This window comes from Phascolarctos cinereus, unplaced genomic scaffold (genome assembly GCF_003287225.1).
Source record: "Phascolarctos cinereus isolate Bilbo 61053 unplaced genomic scaffold, phaCin_HiC Scaffold_726;HRSCAF=1367, whole genome shotgun sequence".
NCBI classification, from domain to species: Eukaryota; Metazoa; Chordata; class Mammalia; order Diprotodontia; family Phascolarctidae; genus Phascolarctos; species Phascolarctos cinereus.
Genome location: NW_027556098.1, coordinates 346,871,406 through 346,895,138, shown reverse-complemented (window position 1 = coordinate 346,895,138; position 23,733 = coordinate 346,871,406). Strand labels below are relative to the sequence as shown.

At 38.3% G+C, this 23,733-nt stretch overlaps 2 protein-coding genes across 2 annotated transcripts in view; both read left to right on the top strand.

The window, feature by feature from the left end:
- LOC144454388 (uncharacterized) overlaps positions 1 to 4,995 on the top strand; it is a 43,783-nt gene extending 38,788 nt beyond the window's left edge. The window contains exon 3 of the mRNA XM_078146201.1: positions 4,899 to 4,995. Within this exon, the coding sequence (XP_078002327.1) occupies positions 4,899 to 4,995 (97 nt within the window). The remainder of the gene's footprint in view (positions 1 to 4,898) is intronic.
- Positions 4,975 to 7,958, top strand: SERTM1 (serine rich and transmembrane domain containing 1). Its single transcript, XM_020967650.1, has one exon. The coding sequence runs from the start codon at positions 5,080 to 5,082 to the stop codon at positions 5,401 to 5,403; it is 324 nt and encodes a 107-aa protein (XP_020823309.1). The 5' UTR covers positions 4,975 to 5,079; the 3' UTR covers positions 5,404 to 7,958.
- The last annotated feature ends 15,775 nt before the right edge of the window (positions 7,959 to 23,733 follow it).

Below are 23,733 nucleotides of genomic sequence, written 5' to 3'. Positions count from 1 at the left end.
CAATAAAATGAAGCGGCATGCAATTTTCATCTTGAGCAAGAAAATGGAAAAAAATGTTTTTGAATTCTACCAAATTAAATATCTGCTTAACAATACATGTACCCCTTTCTTCTAGATTAGAGGGTTGAAATGAAGTTGATATTGCTGCCATTTTAAATTTAAGTAGTTGATTTGAAAATTATATTAAATCTCAAACCTTTTTCTCTAAAGTAATTTAAGGAGAAGAATGGAAAATCGGGACACAATATTTCTTTGTTCATTCTGTATCATCATATTAAGGTTATCTGGTAGAAGAGACATTTTACAGAAATCTTCCTTTACTATGGGCTTCCTATATATTATTTCAATAGGTGACATTAACTCACAATGTGCTACTCTCAGAAACCTTTGAAGGTTAAGCAGAAAAACACTTAGTATTGGTCAGTTTTCTCAGAACCTAGAAATAATAAGGATTCTTTTGTTCTCTGCAGCTCAGCTGCTTTATAGCATGACAGTTCTCCTCTGAGCCTCAGTTTCCCCACTAGTTAATGATACAGATCATTAGTTAAAATAACTGATATTTATTGTATTTATCATTTATTGATATTTATTATTTATATTGTATTTTAAACTTTATGAGTTTTATTATATATTATTTATTTACACTGTACTTTACATTACACTTTCAAGTTTACAAAGCATTTTCCATTATCACATTATGATATAATATAGTATAAGCATAGTGTAACAGAGTATATATAAGATAATAAAGCATAGTATATATTCAATATATATACTATATTAGGTACTATAGGATATAGTATAGTATAAGATATATAATATAGCATAGTGTATTTTATAGTATTATATATAACAGAATATATAATTTATGTACTAAACTATATATACTGTATGCAAAATTGGTTGGTGTCCTGTGTTCTTGAAGGGGCCCAAAATGACATCGCTATATTAGAGTCAAGTTACAGGGTATCCAACTGTAGCTGATCAGACCAGTGTGAGCTCAGAAGGCTCTACCACAGGTTGGGCATAAATAGTCCATGTGAATATTTGGGGTGGATTCCCTAAATTTGCACATCTTGCATATGTGTGTGTCTGTGTAGTACATTTATATGTATGTATAGAGTATATATACTATGTAATAGTATGGCAACTAGGTAACTCTGTAGATAGAGTGCTAGAGTCAGGAAGACCTGAGTTCAAATGCGGTCTCAGATATTCACTAGCTGTATGACCTTAAGCAAGTCACTTAACCTTATTTGCCTCAATTTTCTCGTCTGTAAAATGAGCTAGAGAAGGAAATGGCAACTACTCCAGTATCTCTGGCAAGGAAACTCCAAAATGGAGTCATGAAGAGCTGAACAGACTGAACAACAACATATATAGTATACTATAACAGTATATAGCATAAGATAATTATATATAATATAGTATTAAATAATGTAATATAGTATTTGTTGTTTATGTAACTCTTTAAGATTTACAATTTGCTTTCAGCAAAACAACTCTATGAGAGAAACTGGATCATACCTGCTTTACAGATAAGGTAACTGAGGCTCTTAAAGGTTAAGCAATTTGCCCATAGTCACACAGGTAATGAATAGTAGAGCCAGGACTCAAAACTAGATCTTCTGACCGTGTGGTGTGTGCATGCCATACTATCTCTAGGAGATCAGGCCATAATGGGAGAGCACTGGATTTAGGGTCAGCAGACAGGATTTGGCTCCCAGCTCTGCATCCTGCTACCTGTGTGACCTTGAGCAAGTAATTTAATTTCACTGGGACCCATTTTTCACATCTGTAAAGTGAGGAGGTTGGGCAAAATGATCTCTAAGTTTCCTCCCAGTGCTACTTGAGCTAGACTAGGGCTCTGGGCTACTACACTCATGTAAAACATCCTGGTCATACAACAAAAAAGTTAGTGTTACACTCAATATTCAATTATAATTCTTCCTTTCTTTAGGACTGTTAAGACCCTGGGCAGTAAAATGGAATTAAAGTCACCAGGCAAAGCATAATGAGCTGTAGGAGGCAAATTATTTTAGGTACTACCAAGATGTTGTCACTGGCCTACCCAGAGGAACTTGCTAAGACTCATTAGCCTGCTCTAATAAGGACAGTCCCCTCAGAGGCTGTTCCTTTCTGGGAATCATTAGTATAGCCGTGCTCTGGCCATAACCAGGGAATGTCAGACTCTTGAAGAATCACATATTTAATTATATTTGGAGAATAGAGAGGAAATGCAAGTTTTAAAGGTAAAATGAAGGACAGAGAAAAAATAAGTGGTGCCATAGGAGCTGTTTTGCCACTAGCATTGTGCCCTTGGGGGATGAGATTTAGACAATTATTTTGAAATTATATAATTCTCTAATGAGCTCCATTTTTCCCTTCGTACCAGGGATCATACCCTCCTGGATCACAGACTCTCCAATTGGAAGAGACCTCAGAGCTTGTCTAGCTCTACCCATAGCTAAGCAGGAATCTCTTTTTCCAACATCCCCAGTTATCCTTCGGCTTCCACGTGGAGACTTGCGTTCAAAGAAGCCCACTCCACATTTGGTCTATTATAATTGTTAGGAAGATTTTCCTTATATCAACCCAAAAATTCTGCAACTGCTACCAGTTTCTCCTAGTTCTGCTCTCCGGAGTCAAACAGAACAAATTCAGTCTCTTTTCCACATGACAGTCCTCCAAATACTTGAAGCTTCTCCCCATGTCCCACCTTCCAGATTTCCTTTACCCAAAGTGCTTTACTGATTCTCATGCATGTATTACCTTCGACCAACACCAACATGTGGTCTGCTCTGCTCATTGCCCCAAATTCTTTATCATCACATATGTACTCTTCATTGAATTTCCATTACTGTACTCTATAGGATGATACCCAAGTTTCCATCTAATGTAACCATATTCTTCTAGGAAGAAGAAATCAATTAAAGATGTACTGCTTTCCTGCATTCTACTCTTCTCTGTTTTTAATTCATTATAATTTCTTTATACCTCTTTTTCTTTTCTCTCAACATACTCCAAACCTACCTATTTCTTAATTGCAAAAATACATTTGACTCTCCAACTTAGTAGCTATGTAGATGTCCAATAGATTAATATTTCTGGGTGACCTGTTAGGTTGCCTTCTTTTCTCCAGACCAAATATTCTCACTTCTTTCAGTCGATTCTCCTATGGCATAGTTTCAAATCATCTCACCATGTTAGCATGTCCTCTCCTTTGGACTTCCTTCAGCCCATTGAAATCTTCTATGGACATGAAAAACAGAGTATTCTACTCATCTTTTCTAGAGGTATCACTTTGCATATTAAGCTTCACCCTCTAGTCTCCAGTGGCCTAAATGAGCCATTGCCCTAAAAAGAAAGCTTCTTGTACCCTCTTTTAAGGAATTCCGGAGGCCCTGCCCAGAGCAGGAGCTATCATAATAGCCAGCTCTACTCTATTGCATTCTGGAAAGAGCACTGGACTTGGAGTCAGAAAGACCTGGCTTCAAATCTTGTCTCAGAAATTTACTATCCATGTGACCCTGGGCAAGTCACTTTGTATCACCCAGACTCATTTTCCTCACTTGTAAAATGAAGTTTGACTCAATGGCCTCTAAGGTCTCTTCCAGCTCTTACTTTATAACATCTCTGTCTTACCCTAGGCGAGGTCAAGATAAGAAGGAATTCTGCATGGTGGCGGGGGAGAGGAGATAGAAGAGAGGACAGACTAAGGGAAGGGATATTCAGAATGCATGCCATCTTGGGGTGGGGGGAGGGGTGAGATGGGGTGAAAATTTGGAACTCAAAATCTCGTGGAAGTAAATATTGAAAATTAAAAATAAATTTATATTTTAAAAAAAAGAAATTCTGCATACCATCTCTCTCTCGTAGAAAGATTGAGTTCATTGATTTCTACCACACTTTAGCTCAAACCTATCCACCAATATCAACCTTTTTTTCTTTAAAGTATAGAGGGGGAGAAGCTAGGTGGCGCACTGGATAGAGCACCAGCCCTGGATTCAGGAGGACCTGAGTTCAAATCCGGCCTCAGACACATAACACTTACTAGCTGTGTGACCGTGAGCAAGTCACTTAACCCCCATTGCCCAAACAAAAAAAAAAATTTAAAAAAATAAAGTATAGAGGGGAAAGAAGAGAAAGATGGAGAATAGAATTAAAGACAAGATGCAAGATGTATACGTTTTGCTTAGTGTAAGTTGACAATCGACAAGCTGATTCACGGAAATGGTGGGAAACTCTGAGTGATTTGAATACCTTACGTTTAAAGGAACCAATATAGGACAAAGAAAATCTATGCTTTCTTTTTTCTAGAAACAATTAACAGGCTTGGGTTACATATTAAAGCATAGAAACATTTTGACTTTGTTTTTATCCTCAAGGAGACTACAGTTTAATAGGAGAAACAAGACAGACAACTATGTAGAAACTACAAATGCAATTATTCCCAGAGTTTGCAGATAGGGGAGAGCTGGTCTGGGGGTGGGTTGATGGGTTTCAGAACTGGTGAAATTTGAATTTCCTGGAGGAGGTAGACCTTGATCTGAATCTTTGGGGGCCTGTGCACAGAGCTTCATACTGCAGCATGTGTTGAAATTGCAACAGATGGAACACATAAGAAATGTATTTTAATTTTATCTTTAGCAACTTGGAGAAACCTAGCACCTAGTGTACTGTGGAGAGAAAATAAAAGTTCATTGTCATGTCGTTGTTCATAATGTGGTAAACCATACTTGCTCCTAGGGAAGAGTTTTGGTTTTTCTCCCACTAGGTTTAATAAGCATGTTTCATATAGGTACACACACACAAAAAAAAAATAAAGAAAGCAAAAATTCAGAATTGCCTCAGATGTTTTCTGAGCAGTGTACTCAATTCTTTCTGTTTTCTTACAGTTCCAGTGGACACCTGATCCTCAGTTGTACTTGTCTGGAAAGCAAGACCGTCTGCTTGGATAAAACAACCTCTGCCAGCATTTCCATAGAAAAATGAAAAACTATAGAATCTGTCCAATTTAAGCCCTGTCTGATTGTCACTTCGATCTCCAACACTCGTTCTGTCTCTCACACCCCAAAGATGTCAGACCCTGACCCTTCATCTGGATTTGTGGGCAGCGCAGAGAATGGAACTTTCCTGGAGCTCTTTCCCACCTCCCTGTCCACCTCTGTGGATTCGTCTTCTGGCCATTTGTCCAACGTCTACATCTATGTTTCAATATTTCTCAGCCTCTTGGCATTTCTGCTCTTGCTCTTGATCATTGCTCTGCAGAGGCTTAAAAACATCATCTCATCCAGTTCATCCTACCCTGAGTACCCTAGTGATGCTGGGAGTTCATTCACCAACTTGGAAGTCTGTAGCATCTCCTCTCAGAGGTCTACTTTCTCCAACCTTTCCTCCTGAAGCAAAATGAAAGAGAACACTTTTGTGCTGGAGGGGGGTTAGTTGCATGCTGTGGTGACTCTTTCAGGGCATCCTGGAAGAGGTGACTCTTTGAGCTCTTAGACTGCCCCTCATCCCTTAGTTTCAATTTCCCTTTTAATTAGCAGCGCTTTTCATCTCTGAACATAATGCTAACACAAACAGCTTTAAGCATCTAGAAGTAATACAGGGTTTCACACCCCAAAGCTGCCTGGCAGATCTAGATCTGTCTCTTAGTAGAGGGATTCATTAATTCCATGGCATTGGACACTCACATGCTCACCTGAAATTCCCCTCATCTATGTGACATCGGGCTGTGTGCTTCTGGACTTCATCTTTTCTGAAAAACCATTTGACCAATGGGACAACCAAACTTCCAGTGAAATATGTGCTTTTTTGCTATTCAGAATTATCCTGTTTTTTCCCCAGTATTTGAAAGAATATTTTCCATGAACCAAATAATTTTTAAAAACAGCTTCAGTTTGAACGTCCCTTGTGAAATTTCTAAAACTTTGAAGAAAGACTCCAAATAGTCAATTTAATTTGATTTTATGAATCAAAATTATATTTGGCCTGGATTGGGAAGAAATTATTTTCTCATAGAGCAAGATAGGAATGACTGTGTGAACCATGCATCAAATTCTCAATATATTCAATCTCTTGGAGTTTTTTCCCCTACTTATGTATCCCAGATCAAATGCTCCCTATTTTTATCATTCTTTGTGAAGATAATGATCAGTTTCAGGCATATCCCAACACAAATCAAAAAGTTGGACTCCTCTTTCATATCTATGATTCCCACCAATGGGAATTAAGCACATGGAGAATAGACTGTAAGCATATCATACTGTCATGACTTGCAGCAACCAACTTGATTGAAGTGTGCTCATGTGTTCAGTTTCATGCTCTTCACACCTTAATGCAGAATTCTGTAAAGGCTACAAGATATCAGGTGTATGGTGATTCACACTAAGTTGAAAGTGTTAGAAACTGAAATGCAAAAACTGTGTATGTATTCTCATTCGAATCGCTAAGTGAATGTTACCTCCATTTTTACTGTTGTCGTATGCTATCTAGTACTGTGAATCAGAATTGCAAGATGAGGTCTAAAGTTGATATTTCTACAAGTGCAGGCTGTAATGATAGGTAAGTCTAGGCTGTGATGGCCAGACCAGCTGTAGCTGGAATCCAAGACCCTGTTCCTGAGACCTGCCATGTAAATGAATACAGGTCTTGCACATGAAAGAAATTAAACTGCACCAAAAAGATAGCTGGCTCTTGAAGTGTCAGAATTTTCTATTTAAATAAAAGCACCCACAGCATAAATAAAGGACTACCACTACTCACTGCCATCAGGTGCCTCATTGTCAAGGTCATGTGTGTACACATGGCAACCCAAATGGCCATTTCTTGTTCAATGGATATTTTTACAGTCCTCTTCATGGCCAGTTCCTGTTCATTTAAAGATTTATAAGACTTAAATCTGAAAGGGATCTTCATAATCTAGCACAGGGGTGGGGAACCTGTGGCCTCGAGGCCACATGTGGCCCTCTAGGTCCTCAAGTGTGGTCGTTTGACTGAATCCAAACTTCACAGAACAAATCCCCTCATGAAAAGGATTCTAGCTAGATTCTAGCACAACCATTGGCTTGGCTGGACAGTCAAACCCACTCAGTCATGAGAATGGCCCCCAAAAGTGACCATTTGTTTAATTCAAGATTTTTCAGGGCATCGACATACCGCTTATGTGGGTAAGTGTGGGAAACTTAGAGAATTTATTAATGTAGAGGGCCTCAAGGTTCTTAATTTTAAATGTAGCTAAGGACAAATCAGGCCAAAGCCATCTTTAACTGATTACATGTTCATAAATAACCCAGGAATTGCACATAGCTGTTACCTTAGGTTGTGTGAGCTTATGCAGAAGTCACCTCTATCATCACAAAAAGTACAGTGATTCATGGAGGAGAGATTCAAGTAACAGAAAAAAAAAATTGAATACAGACCTGCTTTTTATGCAAATGTTGCAGCTTCTCTCCTTTTGTGAATGCATCTAAGTTGGATGAAACACGCAAACATATGTATTTACAATATGGCAATGTCATCTCCATGGCATAGGATCATGCAGATTTTAAAGAGACAATTTTAATTACTGAGGAATAAGATTAGATAAAGTGGCTTTTAAATTTTTTTTTTTAAATCTTCAGTGTCACCGCAAAGTAATCTTTGTTCCCTTTTTCTTCTAAAAGAGATAGATACAAAAGTCCCTACTAGGAGAGCTATTCACAGAAAGAAACTACCATTCAAAGAAAGAATTGAATTGCTAGGACACATCCTGAAAGAAATGTGGCCAGCAATTATGATGGTTCATTGCATTCAACTTCATGTGTGATAAATAGCAGCATATTTAGTAGAAGATAAATTCTATTTGTTCTTCCCACATTTGCCAAGGCACCAATACAACTAGTTGGATTTGTTTTCAGAGTATTGAAGGTGTTGAAAAGGACTGGAAGTTTACCTGATAAATAAAAAAAAATTGGAGCCCATACAAAGTCTGGTTCATTCTGTTTATTATTACTATGACTACTACCACTACTTCGTTGTTGTTGTTCAATCATTTCAGTCACATCTGACTCTTCAAGAACCCATTTTGGAGGGTTTTTTTGGCCAAGATATAGGAGCAGTTTGCCATTTCCTTCTCCAACTCATTTTACAGTTAAGGAAAATGAGGCAAACAGGGTTAAGCGACTTGCCCAAGGTCACACAGCTAGTAAGTGTCTGAAACTAGATTTAAATTCAGGTCCTCCTGACTCCAAGCCCTGGGGCTGTATCCACTGTACCACCTACCTGCCCACTACCACTACTACTATTACGTCCATTTGATGGGGGTGATCTAAAAAAAATCACTAAATATTTGACTTGTTATGCCTTCAACTGGAGTTACTCTGGGGAATCTCAATCTGCTTGTGTATAGTTCGAATGTGGGGCCCCCTAGATGTGACCAAAAGGATTTCCTTTCCCTATCCCATCTCAGATCATATACAAGCCCTAAAGGTAACAATATATTTATTGGGTACAATATGGCCTCCCACCTTCCACCCTCACAAAGAAAATGCAAAGAACTCAAAGAAGCCCATAAACAAGTGCAGAAAACACAGAAAGAACTCATAATAACTTATAAATAATACAATTCTGTTCACTCTCCAGTGAGTATAACTTTTTCCCAGGGTTCTAAGTTTCTCCAGACTTAGCACCACCTAATGTTTTGGACTCCTCATTAGAGAAAAACCAAGACAGACAGCAGATTGATATTCTAGTGAATCTCTCTCTTACTCCAGAGAGACAAATTTGGGGTCTAAAATAGATAGGCACCCCCCTTCCCATGAATGGATAGCAGCTAGGTGTTGTGGAGGATAGGACGCTGGGCCTGGAGTCAGGAAGCCTTAAGTTCAAAGCCAGCCTTAGACACTTAGTAGCTGTGTAACCTTGGGTAAGTCACTTAACCTTTATCTACCTCATGCTCCTCAACTGTAAAATGAGGATAATAACACTATCTACCTCCTAGGTTATGAGGATTAAATAATATTTGTGAAGTGCTTGGCACATAAAGGTACAGTATAAAATATCATCATCATCTTTAACATTATTATTTTATTTTCAATCAATCATTTGCTTTTCAGTCCATATAATGACTAACCCTGTATTCTGCCTCTGATACATACCAGCCCCAGGCAAATTGTTAAGGCTAGAAGTTACTGGTAGAAGTAGAAGTAGAAATTACCTTCACTGACTGCAATCACAAGTCTAAATCAAACACAGAGACAGAGATATACACACATATTTTTCTGTAGGCAGCTAGGTGGCAGTGGACAGAGTGCAGGGCCTGAAGTCAGGAAACCTCATCTTCTTGAGTTCAAATCTGGCCTCAGACACTTACTAGCTATGTGATCCTGGGCAAGTCACTTAACTCTGTTTGCTTCAGTTTCCTCATCTGTACTATGAGTCAGAGAAGTAAATGGCAAACCACTCCAGTATTTTTGCCAAGAAAACCCCAAAATGGAATCACAGAAAGTCAGACACAACTGAAGCAACTTAACAACAATGTATTTCTGCAGGTATATACCTATACCCCTCCATGTATATGTATATGTCTATACACAGACATACTTACATGTGTGCATTATGTGTGTTTATACCTCTACACTTCTCTTGTGCTCTCTCTACATATATATGTAAACAGCTATCTACAGATATATAGATATAGATATTCACATGCACACCTACATATAGTCAATCCTTGACATTCAAGCATTTCACTTTTGCGGCTTCAAGAATTTGTGTGATTTTATTAGTAACCTCATTTTCACTTTCATGTTGGCAACTGAGCGTATTTGCTGCTATGCTCAGTAGAGAAAAAAATGAAAGGCGTGATACGCAAGTTAGTATCCGCAAAAAGGAGGAAAGTCTTCATAAAAGTGCTCATGAATCTGCTCCAGAAAGTGCTAAAGTAACCTCTCCAGTACACAATAAGGGGATTGAAAAAAAATGGAAAAGCAGCAAAATTGTGGGTAAATGAGATGGTGCTGTATCTCGCCTCTCCCATCCCCCGCAGCTGGGCTCACTCCTGAGCATCCCAGCCAGGGAGGCTGTGGAGTTGGGGAAGGAGAGGGGGCTGCCCCCATCACTGCATCCAGCTCATGAAGAGTCACACCAGGAGGGAGTTCTGAACTAAACCAGGGCCACGGACTCACGCCAAGGCATGTGCTTTTCATGGGGGAACAGTTCAACCACAGAACAGAAAGGAAGATTAGAGATGTCAGGTTACCCTCTTACCTTTTTAACCTGGGCTTTTTCTGACGTCTCTGCCCCGGTCCCTTCCCTTCTTGTGCAGTGTCACCTCTACTCTTCCCTGGATTTTATGAGTTATTTCATGGTTACTGTGTTAGGAAAAGTGCATATTATCAGAATTAATATGTTGTTATGAAGAACTGTATCAGAAAAGTGTTTATTCAGCAATCTCTAGTGAAAGATTCCAGTTTTTGGTTTTAGGTCCCAGCAACCTAACCCCCTATTTCCCAAAGGTTCAATGTATCAACATTCCCATTTTTTACTTGCATGCCACTTTCTAGGAACTTCATCTCTGCAAAAGTTGAGGATTGACCGTATGTGCATATCTCCAATAAATTCAAGTGATGTTTAAAAATGATAGCCAGATACTGCTATGTTAAAACTTAAGCATTAAATGCTTACTTCTTTTAAAACCTTACCCCTTAAAAAACTATCAAAGTTATCTGGCACATACTCTTTATGAAACTAAACAGCTTCTTACTTATGGTCTTATTTTCTTTCAAATATTTGACATATGTTGGTAGTTTCCTTCCAATCTTCTGTTTCACTCCCTCCATAATTCTTTGAAATTTTTGATGCAGATATCATTAGATTTCCAGATTCAAATGTCACAATTTTTTCACCCATTTATTTCACCATTTCACCCATTTCCCTATTTTTTTTTTGTCATATACACATTGCATTCCCTTTCAACTCATCCTTTCCTTAACTCATATTCTGGCAAGATTGGTAAGTTCTTAGGAGTGCCAGGTGGCAGTGGTACTGGGCTATGAGAGTAAATCTAGATTTAACATGCTGTGGCTTCTTGGCATTTGCCCCAGTGTCCTAGAGAGAATCCAATCCTAGGCACATTGAGTTGCTATAATTCTAGTACTTGCTATACTACTGCAGCACCTCCCTTGGGCCCCCAAACCTTACCTTACATATTTCTCTTTAGAGCACACTCTAGCCATTTCCTTTTAAGCAATACCCATTATACTCCTTTGTAACAAAGAAAAATGTTTAAACAAACCCCACCTACATACATAGAAACTGTATCTGACAGTTCCTCATCTGTACCAAGGAAAAAGCTCTGTATTTGGAGTCAAAGATACTACCTTTGATATTAGTCCTCGGTTCCCCTATCTGTAAAAATAAGGGGGTTAGACTAGGTGTCTTCTAAGATCCTTTCCAGTTCTAAAGCTAGGATCACATGACCTCTCTCTACCAAGAAGAAGGAAAGGTACTTCATCATCGGTTCTCCAGGATGAAAACTGGGCATCATAGTTCAACCCAGTTTGACTGTCTTTTAGTGCAGTTTTCATCTGCATTATTGTAGTCCTTATACATATTTTTCAGTTTCTGCTTTCTGCACTCTGCATCCATTTCAGTTATATACCACAACTTGTTCATCCCCCAATTGATGAACACCTACTTTGTTACCAGATTTTTGCTATCAAAATCTGCTACTATGAATATTTTGGAATACATAAGCCTTTTGTTTCTATCTTTGACCTCCTCAAGGTCAATGCCCAGTAAACTGTAGGATAGGTGAGTCACAGTGTAAGAACAGTTGAATGACTTTTCCTTCCACAATTCCAAATCATTTGCAGAAAGATTGGACTAATTCACAATTCCAACAGTTTATTAATGTTACTATCCTCATAACATTAATTATCTCCTTCTTTTATTATCTTTACTACTCTGAGGACAGCTTTACAGTTGTTTTAATCTACAATACTACTATTAGTAGTAATCAAGAACAATTTTCATTATCAATAGTTTGCAACTATTTTTAAAATCTTGTTCATATCTTTTAACCACTTATTTCCAGGGAAATGGCTCTTGGTCTTATGTATTTGTATCAATTTTATGCAAAGATGTTTTTCTCATTTGAACATTTCTCTTCTTGATCTAGTTGAATTGATTTTGTCTGTGCAAAAGCTTTTTAATTTTATGTAACTGAAATTTTCTATTTCATTTTTTATAATCACTCCCTTCATTACAACCTTGTTTGGGAATGTTTCTGTCCCCAATTCATCATTATAAATGGCATCTTCTTTTATATTTAGGTCATGAATCCCTATGAATCTTACTATTGTCTCCCATTAATTCACATGTAATGAAAGAAAGTGTTGGATATGGAGGTTTTGGTGTGAAAGCACTCTGGTATGTGAGCTGCAGATAAAACTAGTAAACAAGTTCCCAGAGTATACATATAGCTGATGACCAAAATGTTTAGGTTATCATATCCAGTGAAAATTAGAAATATTGTTTACCTACCAGCAAAACAATTTTCTCATTTTTTAGCAGACTTGGGATTTCATTAGTAAAGGGAACTCCGAGTGAGGAAACTCCCTCTCCCAGTAAAGATCAGTGCTTAGAAAGTTGCCTGGGTCACTGAGAGGTTAAGTATCCCACAGATCACATATATGGAAGAAAATTCTGCACACTGCATTTAAGGCACAAGCCAGGCAGAAAAATATTTATTAATTTATGTTAAATTAATTCAAAACAAAGGGGGAAGGAGAGAGAGATTGAGTTTCCACATGCACTTGAAAATCTAACCCAAGAAAACTTTAGAGCTATAATTTATGATGCTGACAAACAAGACAAAATTCCGTAATCAAGATTAAACAAGGGTTCAGAGGTTAAGTAGCAAGCTTAGAAAAATAGTAACTTAAAATGTTGGTTAATCATAGAGGATCATTTTTTCTAAGCTATTCAATCCATCTTTGACTACACCCTCTAAGTGGAGGTTCTTAATCTGAGGTCCATGGACTCCTCCTTTCCCCAAGGGGTCCATGGATAAATTTCAAGGAATTCATGAATTTCGATGGGATAAAAATTTACATTTTTATTTTCACTAACCTCTAACTGAAATTTAGCATTTCCTTCAATTATGAATGGAGGCAACAATTATTATTCTGAGGAGCCCCCTATATTGTCAAAGAAGTCCATCCATCTCTCTCTCTCTCTCTCTCTCTCTCTCTCTCTCTCTCTCTCTCACACACACACACACACACACACACACACACACACACACACACACACACACACACACACACACACACACACACACAAAGAATCCCCTATTCTAAGGATTCTCCTTTCTACCTTCTGCAAAGGTGAACTTTAGATATACTTCCATTAGCTGAAGGATTTAAAGATGTTGTCCTTCTCTTAGTTTGATCATTACCTTAATGTAATCAAGATTTGTGGCAAGAGGGTACAGCTTTTAAGTGGATCAGTCAAAAACCTCTGGCCCTTGTAGGTGTATCTCTCTCATTTTGTCTTTAGGGAGAGCTGAGCTCCTCCCTGAAATTTCACCCAGTTTTCTCAAAGAAAATGGTTGGGCCTTTGATAAGGAAAAAAGGAATTAAGTATAGGACATTGTTTTCCCAGAAGTTTGATTATCTATAGGATTTCTCATTAGGGTGGGACCAAGGACTTAAGACTGGAGAAATATTTATTTTTTAATAATTCTAAAAGAAAGAGAGGAGAACCTTAGCTTGCTTCAACATTATCCATAGTACTATCCACTATACCATGAGTGTCTCTGCTTTCTCAGTAATCATGGAAAATGATGGCAATCTTTATCGAATTCTAATGACATAAACACTATTCTCTAGGACTGTTAGTGAAGAAGTTGTTCCAGTTAATTAAATATTCTGGTTAATTAAAGGTTACTCTATATATCATGCATGGATGACCAAATTTTAAAGAACTCAAAAGTCACGAAACACTGAAACTGTACTGAACATCATTTAATTTTCCACTAATGACTCAAACAGTGCTATAGAATTTTCCTGGGTCATCTTCATGGACATCACTCAGTGAGGTACTGCAGAAATGTTGGTTACTACATTGATTTTTCTAGCTGAGTGCTTGCAGTTATCTAGTCCAATCTATTTTGAAGATGAGGAAACTGAAATATAGAGAGATAAAAGGATATATGACATTATCACACAGCAAGTAATGGAAAGCTTTGATTATTAGAATGCCAGATAGGAAAGTTTAATCACAATGCTAATTGAAAAAAGGGGCAGCTGGGTAGTGTAGTGGATAGAGTGCTGGCCCTGGGGTCAGGAAATCCCATATTCCTGAGTTCAAGTCTGGCCTCAAACACACATCTGTGTGACCTTGGGCAAGTCACTTAACCCTATTTGCCTCAGTTTCCTCATCTGTAAAATGAGTTGCAGAAGGGAATGGCAAACCACTCTAGTGTCTTTGCCAAGAAAACCCCAAATGGGGTAATGAAAAGTCAGACACCTGAAAAACAACTCAACAACAACAATAAAATTGAAACAATCTCAGAACTCAAAGGGACTTTATGGACCATGTAATCTACTGGGTACCTGGACAAGAATCTCCTTTACAACATCTTTTAGCCATGCAGGCTTTGGCCACCAACCTTTGGTAAGGAACAATCTACTACCTCAACCCAACAAGAATTTATTGAATGCCTACTATATGTCAGACACTGTACTATGCATTAGAGATGCCAAGTCAAAAAAGAAAGAATCCCTGACCTTTAAGAGCTTGGGTTTTACTGAAAACAAACAAACAACATGTATCCTGATAAGATTATGCAAAATACATTCAGAATAAATATAAAGTAATTCTGTTGGCAGAAAAGCTCTAAAAACTAGAGAGATCAGGAGAAGCTTCCTGATGAAATGGCACCTGATACATGCTTTGAAAGAAGATGGGGATTCTATGAGGCAGGAATAAGGAGGAAGAACATTTGGGGAATATGCACAGCTTGTACAAAGGTATATAGGTAAGATGCTGAGTTTAGGGGCAAGTGGATCAGTTAGGATGAAACAGAGTACATGACAGGGAGTAATGTGGTATTTTATGTTGGAGTTAAACTGATGAGCTTTGAGGCAGTTCTAATTATTAGGAGATGTAACATTATTCTGAGCTTAAACTTGCCTCTCTGCTACTTTGATACATTACTACTAGTTTTCCCCCCTGGTAATAAGTAGAACAAATGGAATCCTTCTTCCATATCATTATCCCTCAAAAATTTGAAGACAGCTAGCATGTGTTTCTCCATCCCCTAGTCTTTGGTTCTTTAAAATAATCCTCTTATGGCATGGACTAAGAAGCTCTCCCTGTTCTGGTCACCCTTTGCTGCTACTGTCCAATTTGTCCAGAGATGAATACAGTGCTTCAGATTCAGAGCTGAGCACAGCGAGACTATCATCTCCTATGTTCTGAATACCATCCCTCTCTCCATGTGGCCTGGAATCAGAAGGCCTTTGCTTGGTTGCCTCATGCTATTGCCTAGTCATGCCTCTCCATATTTTGTTAGGTAAGCTGATTTTTAAAATCCAAATTTTCCTCATCAAAAATTTTTAAACCCCAAAAACCCTATATTTATCTCTCTAAAATTGTATTTTATTAGACTGAGCCAGAGGTGTGCTGAAGGCGGCTCATACCAGCTCATGATAGCCAATTGGTAAATTTTTAATTTGAGTATTTTACAAACACCACAAATCAGCTTGATTTATGTTTTGTTCATTATCTAGACTTAAGAAAATAATGGAAAAATATTCGTATAGGTTGAATTCAAAAGTATGTTGTAGGTATGTTTGTACATGTATGTGGAGAGTTGGTTGTTAAACATTTACCAGCAAAACATTGGATTCAGTCTATTTTTCTAGCCAATTGAAATTTTTTAGGACCCAGACCTGCCTCAATGCAATTTTGTCATATCAAGTCTGATAATGAGGCCATCTATACCTTTATCCAAATAATTACAAAAATGTCAAAGAAAACCGAATAAAGCAAAGGTCATTCACCATTCCACTGAACACCTGTTTCCAAACTGACATCAAGTCATTAATGGCTACTCTTTGAACCCAGTCATTAATCCAGTACCATTAATCCAATCTACTTAATTTTACCATCATTTAGCTAACCCAGAGGGCTCTATATCTTGTCCACAAGGCTAGCAGAAGTGATTTTGTAAAAATGTCTTGTTGAAATATAGGTAAACTCTTTACAGCACTGGTTTGATTCAGTAATCTTTTCAATATATCTAGTCCAGGGGTGGGGAACCTTCAGCCTCGAGGCCACATGTGGCCTTCTAGGTCCTTGGTGCAGCCTTTTTTACTGAGTCCAAGTTTTACAGAACAAATCTTCTTATCGAAGGGACTTGTTCAATGAAGTTTGGATTCAGTCAAGGGGCTGCACTTGAGGACCTGGAGGGCCACATGTAGGCCTCGAAGTCCAGGTTCCCTGGTCTAGTTTATCATGATCTGTTCTTGGTGAAGCTTTAGGATTACTACCTCCTTTTCTTGACATTCACTGGAATAATACAGAATTTATCCAGAAATCAAAGACATATTCAATAGACCATGGTTTATAGACTTCAATCTCTCCCCACCTCCTTTTTTTAAAAATCAGTAGAACATCCACTTTTTCTAATCCTACCACACTCCCACCATTCCCTATGATCTTTTGAAGATCATTTGATAGAGACAGGCAATCAAATCTTCCAGTTGTTTAGAGCTCTCTAATACTTTTGGAAGTAAATAGACCTGGCAACTTGAACCAATTATGGACAGCTTACTATCTCCTTAGGTATGTCAACTTTTAATTTCCTTTTAACCATATTTGCTCTGTCCTTCCTAGTTCAAAGATAATTCTTGTTGCTAGAGAATTCAGGATAACAACAAGAATTGAATATCCCTGCCTTTCCTCCATCTATCCATCAATCAACACGTATTAAATACCTACTATGTGCCAGCCATGGCACTAAGTGCTGTTACCATTGTCCCATCCACCCTGACCAGTGATCTACTCTTTTTTAAAAAATCTACCTGTACTCCCCCAAAACGTTATTTTTGGTTTTGTTTTGGTATGGTTGTTGCTGCTGTTCTTAGCAATCATCACGTGTCTCAGCTTATTGGGGGCTTTGATATTCCAGACACAATTTTTATAGAACCACATCCTTATTTCCCATTCATTTTCTATCATTCTTCTTCCATCATCTTTACATTTCTTTTAAAAATCTAAGTTGGTCAGTAAGTTCCCCATGATTCCACATTAGTCCCTCTTGATAGCTTCCTTTTCTTTTTCTGGAATTGTTTCTGGAAGAATTTCATTCTTGAAAGTTTCCTATTACTCTTGGGGTTGACTTCCCCTTCGGCATTTTTGGCCATAAGAGTTCTGATCTGCTTAAAGGACACGCTTTTGGTGATATCTGATTTCATTTTAGAGTATGTCAGCTAGAGAGGGTTGTTCAGATGATTATCTCTCATCCTGCTGGTTTTTAATGAGATTCATGTAGAAAAAAATGTATATATGTTCTCACAAATGTAGGCCAGGGCAAATCTTTCTGATAGCAGCAACCACGCGTATTAAGTACACAGCACAAGTGTACCAGTTTCAACATGTTGCTTACCCAGGGGTGGAGAGGAAAAGTCAGCAAGTGTGGATATTGTGCCATGAAAAGTACTATAGCCTAAGTTTTGCTGTTCTGTAACATAGTCCTGGCAATGGGAATTTCAGTCCTATCCATGGACTTAGAGTCAGAAGATCTAGATTGAAGACAAGTGATGCTGCTTACTACTTATGTGATCTCCAACAAGTAATTTAATTTCACTGAATTTCAGTACCCTCTTTGGTAAAATGAGGTCAGACTAGATGATCTCTGTGGTCCCTATTAACCTTAAATCTTATGATCACATGAAAAGCAGGTAAATTCTGCAAAGATGGTGAGTGTATCAAAATTGGGGACTTCTCTAGACTAATTCTCAGAGCAAGTGTTCCTGGAAGGTGGTGGACAGAGCCCAGCTACTCACACTCTTACTTAGATTGAGCCTCCTCATGGCTGTACCCAACATAGAATAAGCCAGCTGTTGGGCTTGGAGACAGGATTACAAAGAGCAAAAGTTTTTGCAAATAGCAACTGCAATGCAAAACAAATTAAAATCTTTCAGAACACCCTCAGTTAAACAAGCAGACTTCTTCTGGGCATTTTAACTGAATCTGTGCCCAACTGTCCAGCCAAAGCAATGCCACTGATCAAATGCATTGATTTCAAAGTTTTACCTGGTGGTCAAAGAACTAACAAATGAGAGCTTGCATAGTTTAGTCAACTCTCCTTTGTATTTGGGTTGTATATATATTCAGGTTGCCATGCTGTGACTAGGTGCCAAGGCTAATAGTTGAAAATGGTGCCAGTCAGTTGTTTTGACTGTCTGAAAACAAATAGTTAGATTTTTCTTTTTCACTCACTTGAATTGGTGATGTATTTTGATGTTATTGATGCAGTAGAGAGAGTGCTGGGCCTGGAATCAAGAAGTCTCATCTTTTTTAAGTTCATATTTGGCCTCAGACACTTACTATCTGTGTGACCTTGGTCAAGTCACTTAACCCTATTTGCCTCAGTTTCCTCATCTGTAAAAAATGAGCTGTAGAAGGAAATGGCAAACCACTCCAGCATCTCTGCCAAGAAAACCCCAAAAGGGGTCACAAAAAGTTGGACACGACTAAACAACAACAAATTTGGTATTATGCCAACACAGCCTCAGGTAGGCAGCCTCAAAGAAATAATAAACTCCACCTCTCAAACTAGCAAAACCAAGAAAATCATACAAAGCTGATCTTGCTACTTACACACCCATAATAGCTGTGGCCTCATACTTGTCCAGGATAAAGCTGAGTCTTCAATTTCAGTTGATCACATCTTAAGAAAAGACATTTGAAAGGAAAAGCACAAGGATGCATTTGTCATTGGCTCTTGATGGCTCATGATCTTCCACAGGTTTTAATAATTATATTTATGCAAATTAATTGTATTGAGAAGATAGAAGAAATGCTGCACTACTTCAGTCCTGAATGCCTAAAGGTGGCCATTAATGGAGTATATTTAAGCCTGTATTAAATTAAGAAATAAAAATACCACCCAATGATTAAGTTTGAACTAGTCTGAAATCATATGGCTATGTCTCAAAATCCCTGTTTTCCAGTGCTGTTATAAGCTTAATTCTACCCTTCAGTCCCCATATCCTTTTAAAAAATACCTAAATTCTGTTATTTATTCTGCTACAAAATTGAAACCTCATTTGTTTCAAATAGTTTCAGCAAAACTGTTCACTCAAAAATTAAGATGGTATTCCTCTTCATCTGATACCAGCCAACCAACCAATCTCAGTATTCATATAATTATTCCCATGGACAGAAAACCAAATGCAAATTATTGTGATGGATGGATATGAGCAGCCATTACAACATTGCTTTAAGGCTTCTTTATAGATAACAATACTCTCTTTGCAGTATATGATATCAGAACTCATTTTTACCACATATGATGAAATGAACTAGACAGACACTGATCTAATGAAATCACTAGAAGATGCTGTGCCAAAGGTGCAAATTGTAAGTGTTTCAACCAGCCATTATCTGAATAATTAGGGGATTTTTTGCATTCCACAGTGTTGTTTTCAGAAGTGTTGAAGCTACTAACCTTCCATAAACCACTAATTTAGGATGAACATATGCTGCACTAAATGTTATTACATTAATTAATTTTGCGATCTGATGCTCACTCCTCAACTGATTTTCTTTATCTCATACATACATCCTCAATTTATCAAGTTCTGAAGGGTTGCTCAAACATTTGTTGACAAATCCTGGATCTTCTACAAGAGCCACATTAATTCTTAGAGGAAAATAGAGTTCATTGGAAGTTTTCACACTTTCCAAAGCTCCAAATTCAGCACTTCTTCAATTTCATTCCAGCTTCTGAAAGACTATGGTAAACTATATCTCCCAATACTTCTTGTGCAAAATTGCTGATTCTGACTGTTTCGATATTATTTTCAATTGCAATCCCTTCATGTTTGTCTGTAAATTTATGTACAGTGGATACTGGTACAAAGACCAGGTCAGGATGGGTATGGAAAAGGAGAGAGAAGGACAGGGACTCATCTCATCTGTGCACAGGGACTAAATCATGTCTTCTTTAGAAGCTTTCCCATATCCTTTTCATCAAACATTATATATAGCCTTTTGTCTCAGTACCAATATGTGGTGGAGAAAAGGGCTCCCATCTGCAGTGGATGACCTCCAATCATGTAGCCAAGTTTGGAATAGTAAGCCAACCATTTGGTAGTCCAGCCTTAGTAAGGGACAGCAAAAGAGAGACTCTGGGGGTCATGTCCATTAGCACCTCCAAGAAGTGGTTGGGGAGTTGACTGTAGCTACATCCTCTTTGATCTTTGCAATGCTGGTTACTTCTGAGGAGTGATGGATCCTGGAGCCTGACAGCAAAGGACAGAATATACTACTCTGGCTAGTGCTAAATATAACTGTGCCAAGGAATACATGAGATGGCTAGTAGAAAGCTGTTTCCCTCTGGTCTTAGGAGAGTTGGAAACCTTGAGCATGGAAGGAGAATTGAAACCATCAGGCACAATTTCAGCATGATATTAATACACTCAACCTATTGAACTGATTAAATTAGTTCTGAGCACAACCACAATTCTGTTTGTCCACAGTTCATTGGGGGCCATATCAAATATCCAAGGAAATAGTGTCTGGTAGAGAGAGGGAGAAAAAAGTTTGAACTGGAGGTGCATGACTATGACTGGGGTAAGTGAATGTCATAGCTACATGGTGGTTACGTAAAGGAGGGAGGAGGTGTCTGAGATGCCCAGCAGATGCTCAGAAGGAAAGTGCTAATCAGTCAAAAAACAGAAAGGATTGCTGGAGAGGGAAAAGGTATTTATCTGGTCCAGTGAGTTTACCCTCTTAGAAATTTTTAAATCAGCCTTTTTTTACTCTGCTCCTGAAGCTCTCAATCAACTGTTACCATATCAACATCTAGGTATTTCAAGCTTATTTGTACTATTTGCTTCAGTGACCTTAAAGGCAATTTATCCTACACTGTTTAGGATTCTGAGCCAAATCCCATGGTTCTGCTTGAATTCCCTTTTTCCCTTTGGAGATACTGCCCCCGAGGAATGGGTCCCTTCACACTTTCACAGATAATTTATTTCAGCCCATCTTATCAGCTTCCCTCCTACATTCAGATGCCTTCCTTCTTCATTCGCCCTAAAGGCTTTTCTTCTCCTAAGGGATTGTACTTGCCTCTAATTTCTCCCAGTAACAAGCTTCCTTGAACCTAGGGGTCCTTCAGTTTGGTTTCAGTTGCTTACCCAGCACCAGTGAAGTGATCTAGTTTGTTCTTGCTCCTCTCAGGCTATTTAATGCCATGTAGACTTGTAATGTTGGTGAAGCTAAATCCTGGAGGAATTCTGTACTGCAGTCTATTAATGCTTTTTCTTTGAGATTGTGCTTCCAGTTCTATTACCAAAGGAAGGTGTTAGAGTAGGAAGATTGTCTAGAACATCAATATACATATTCTAACCATTTTTTCACAATGTGAGCACCTCCATTAGATAGGAATGTTTTAAACCTTGTTAGGGTGAACAAACCTATTCTCTAAGTGAGTAAGACCGTTAGCTTGTTTTTCTTTCCGTGACTGCTAACCTTCCCAGGCTGGGGCAGTGTAGGGTAAGGGAGTAGTGTTATAGGAGGGGGAGGAGATGAAATGGACAAGCATTTGGAAAGCTATTTTCAGCATCTCTCTCCTTGAATTATCACCACTTCAAACATTTCAACGTTAATTTGGCCAGTGAGGCAGGCAAAGAATGTAAGACTCCCATCACAGTTAAAGAAGTGCATGCAGGTCAAAGGGTACCCTAAAGGGAGGTAGCTGGTACGCTGGGCTTAGAGTTAGGAAGTCCTGAAGTCAAATCTGGCCTCAGACACTTAGTAGCTGTGTGACTCTGGCCAAGTCACTTAACTTCTATCTGCCTCAGTTTCCTCAACTGTAAAATGGAGATAATTATAGCACCTACCTCACAAGGTTGTTGTGAGGATCAAATCAATATTTGTAAAACACTTAGCATGGTCCCTGGCACATAGTTATTATTACTATTCTCTCTTCCAGGTAGCTAATGTCAAGCTAAGGCATATGACAATAAACAGGAATATTACAATCCGATCACCTTCTGAACCATTATTAGAGCAAATAGTAAATCAAAAGCTGTGGAGCTCTAAGAGCAGGACCCCTCTCTGTCCTGGAGGTAGGAAGAGGTGGTAATAGAATTAACCAGATTCTTTGGGCAGGAAAGAGCAATGATGAGTTAGTGATGTACTTGATAGACTCTGTCATTCTTTGGACAAGGGGTGAAAAATTAGGTAGGAGCATGAGAAGAAAGAAGGATCTCCATTAGAGAAAGTCAGAGCAGCCATGGCAGCTCAGGTTTTGTCAAGGGCCTTTCCTTCTGTGTCCTCCTATGATAGAGCCCAAACTAGAAACTCTGACACCCAGAGTAAGGAGCACCTCAAATCACTGTTTAAAAGGCAAATTAATTTGGAGTAGAAGAGACTTGGATGAGAGGTCGGACTTTAGAATACAAAGACCCATGGCAGGTATAGATGCCAGGATACGTCTTCTTAGGGAGAAATTACAAGGACCATCAGCCACCATTAAGGGTATTGCAGAGGCTGCAGCTAGGGAAAGGATCAGCACAGGGGGAGCTCCCTTGGGATGTAGCCAGAAGGAAGGAAGCCATCTGATATCTTCCTATTTTAGCTAATGATTCTTACTAACTAGGTACCATGTTTAATTGTTTCTACCTACTCTTGAAGGAGTAAAAGTACTGTTAGAATCTTCTGAATCTCAGTGCCCTGAGAAAAGCCTGCTCACTCTACCCTAGACTGATCTTCACATGTGTGTCTTATCCACTCAGATTACAAGGAAAAAGAAATATGTGTTAGTTAATCTTTGCATCTTCACCAGCAACAGGCACAAAGGTCCATAAATAGTAGATAAAAGAACATTAATAAATGTTCCTTGAATTTATTGCATATATTTACATATTGCATTTCAGTATTTAATGTTTATTATAATTTTTGCATGGTAGAGATCCCAAATCCTTTCTTCTTTACACTTCCCAAAAACATATCTAGAGAGTAACTACAGCTTACAGAAAGCAATACAGATAATTCTAGCCATTTTTCAATATTTTTCATACATGATATTCATTCTACAGGTGTGCTCATGGCCCACTAGGCCCAGACTATATTTCCTGCAATCATCTTTTTAAAGGACACCATTTTCTGAGCTCAAGATGAAGAATGACTGGCTTGATAGATTTGCTAATTGCACCTGCAGTGACTTCAGAAAGATCCTGAGAGATGCTGAAGTGTGACTGAGGGGCTTTCCAACATTCTTCTCATCAGAATTCATTAAATACACATTTGAAGGATGTGATAAAGACTATCCGCTGCAGTAACGTGTGATTCAGTGTCATCAAAAACAATTAACTCCCTATTATCTGTTTGCTGAAGCAGGGTGCCACTGACAACCAACCATGAACACCAAATCAAACAACTCCCAACCCCTTTTGAAAAATAAAGACTAGGTGGCTAACGTTATGCGATGACTAATATTGTTAA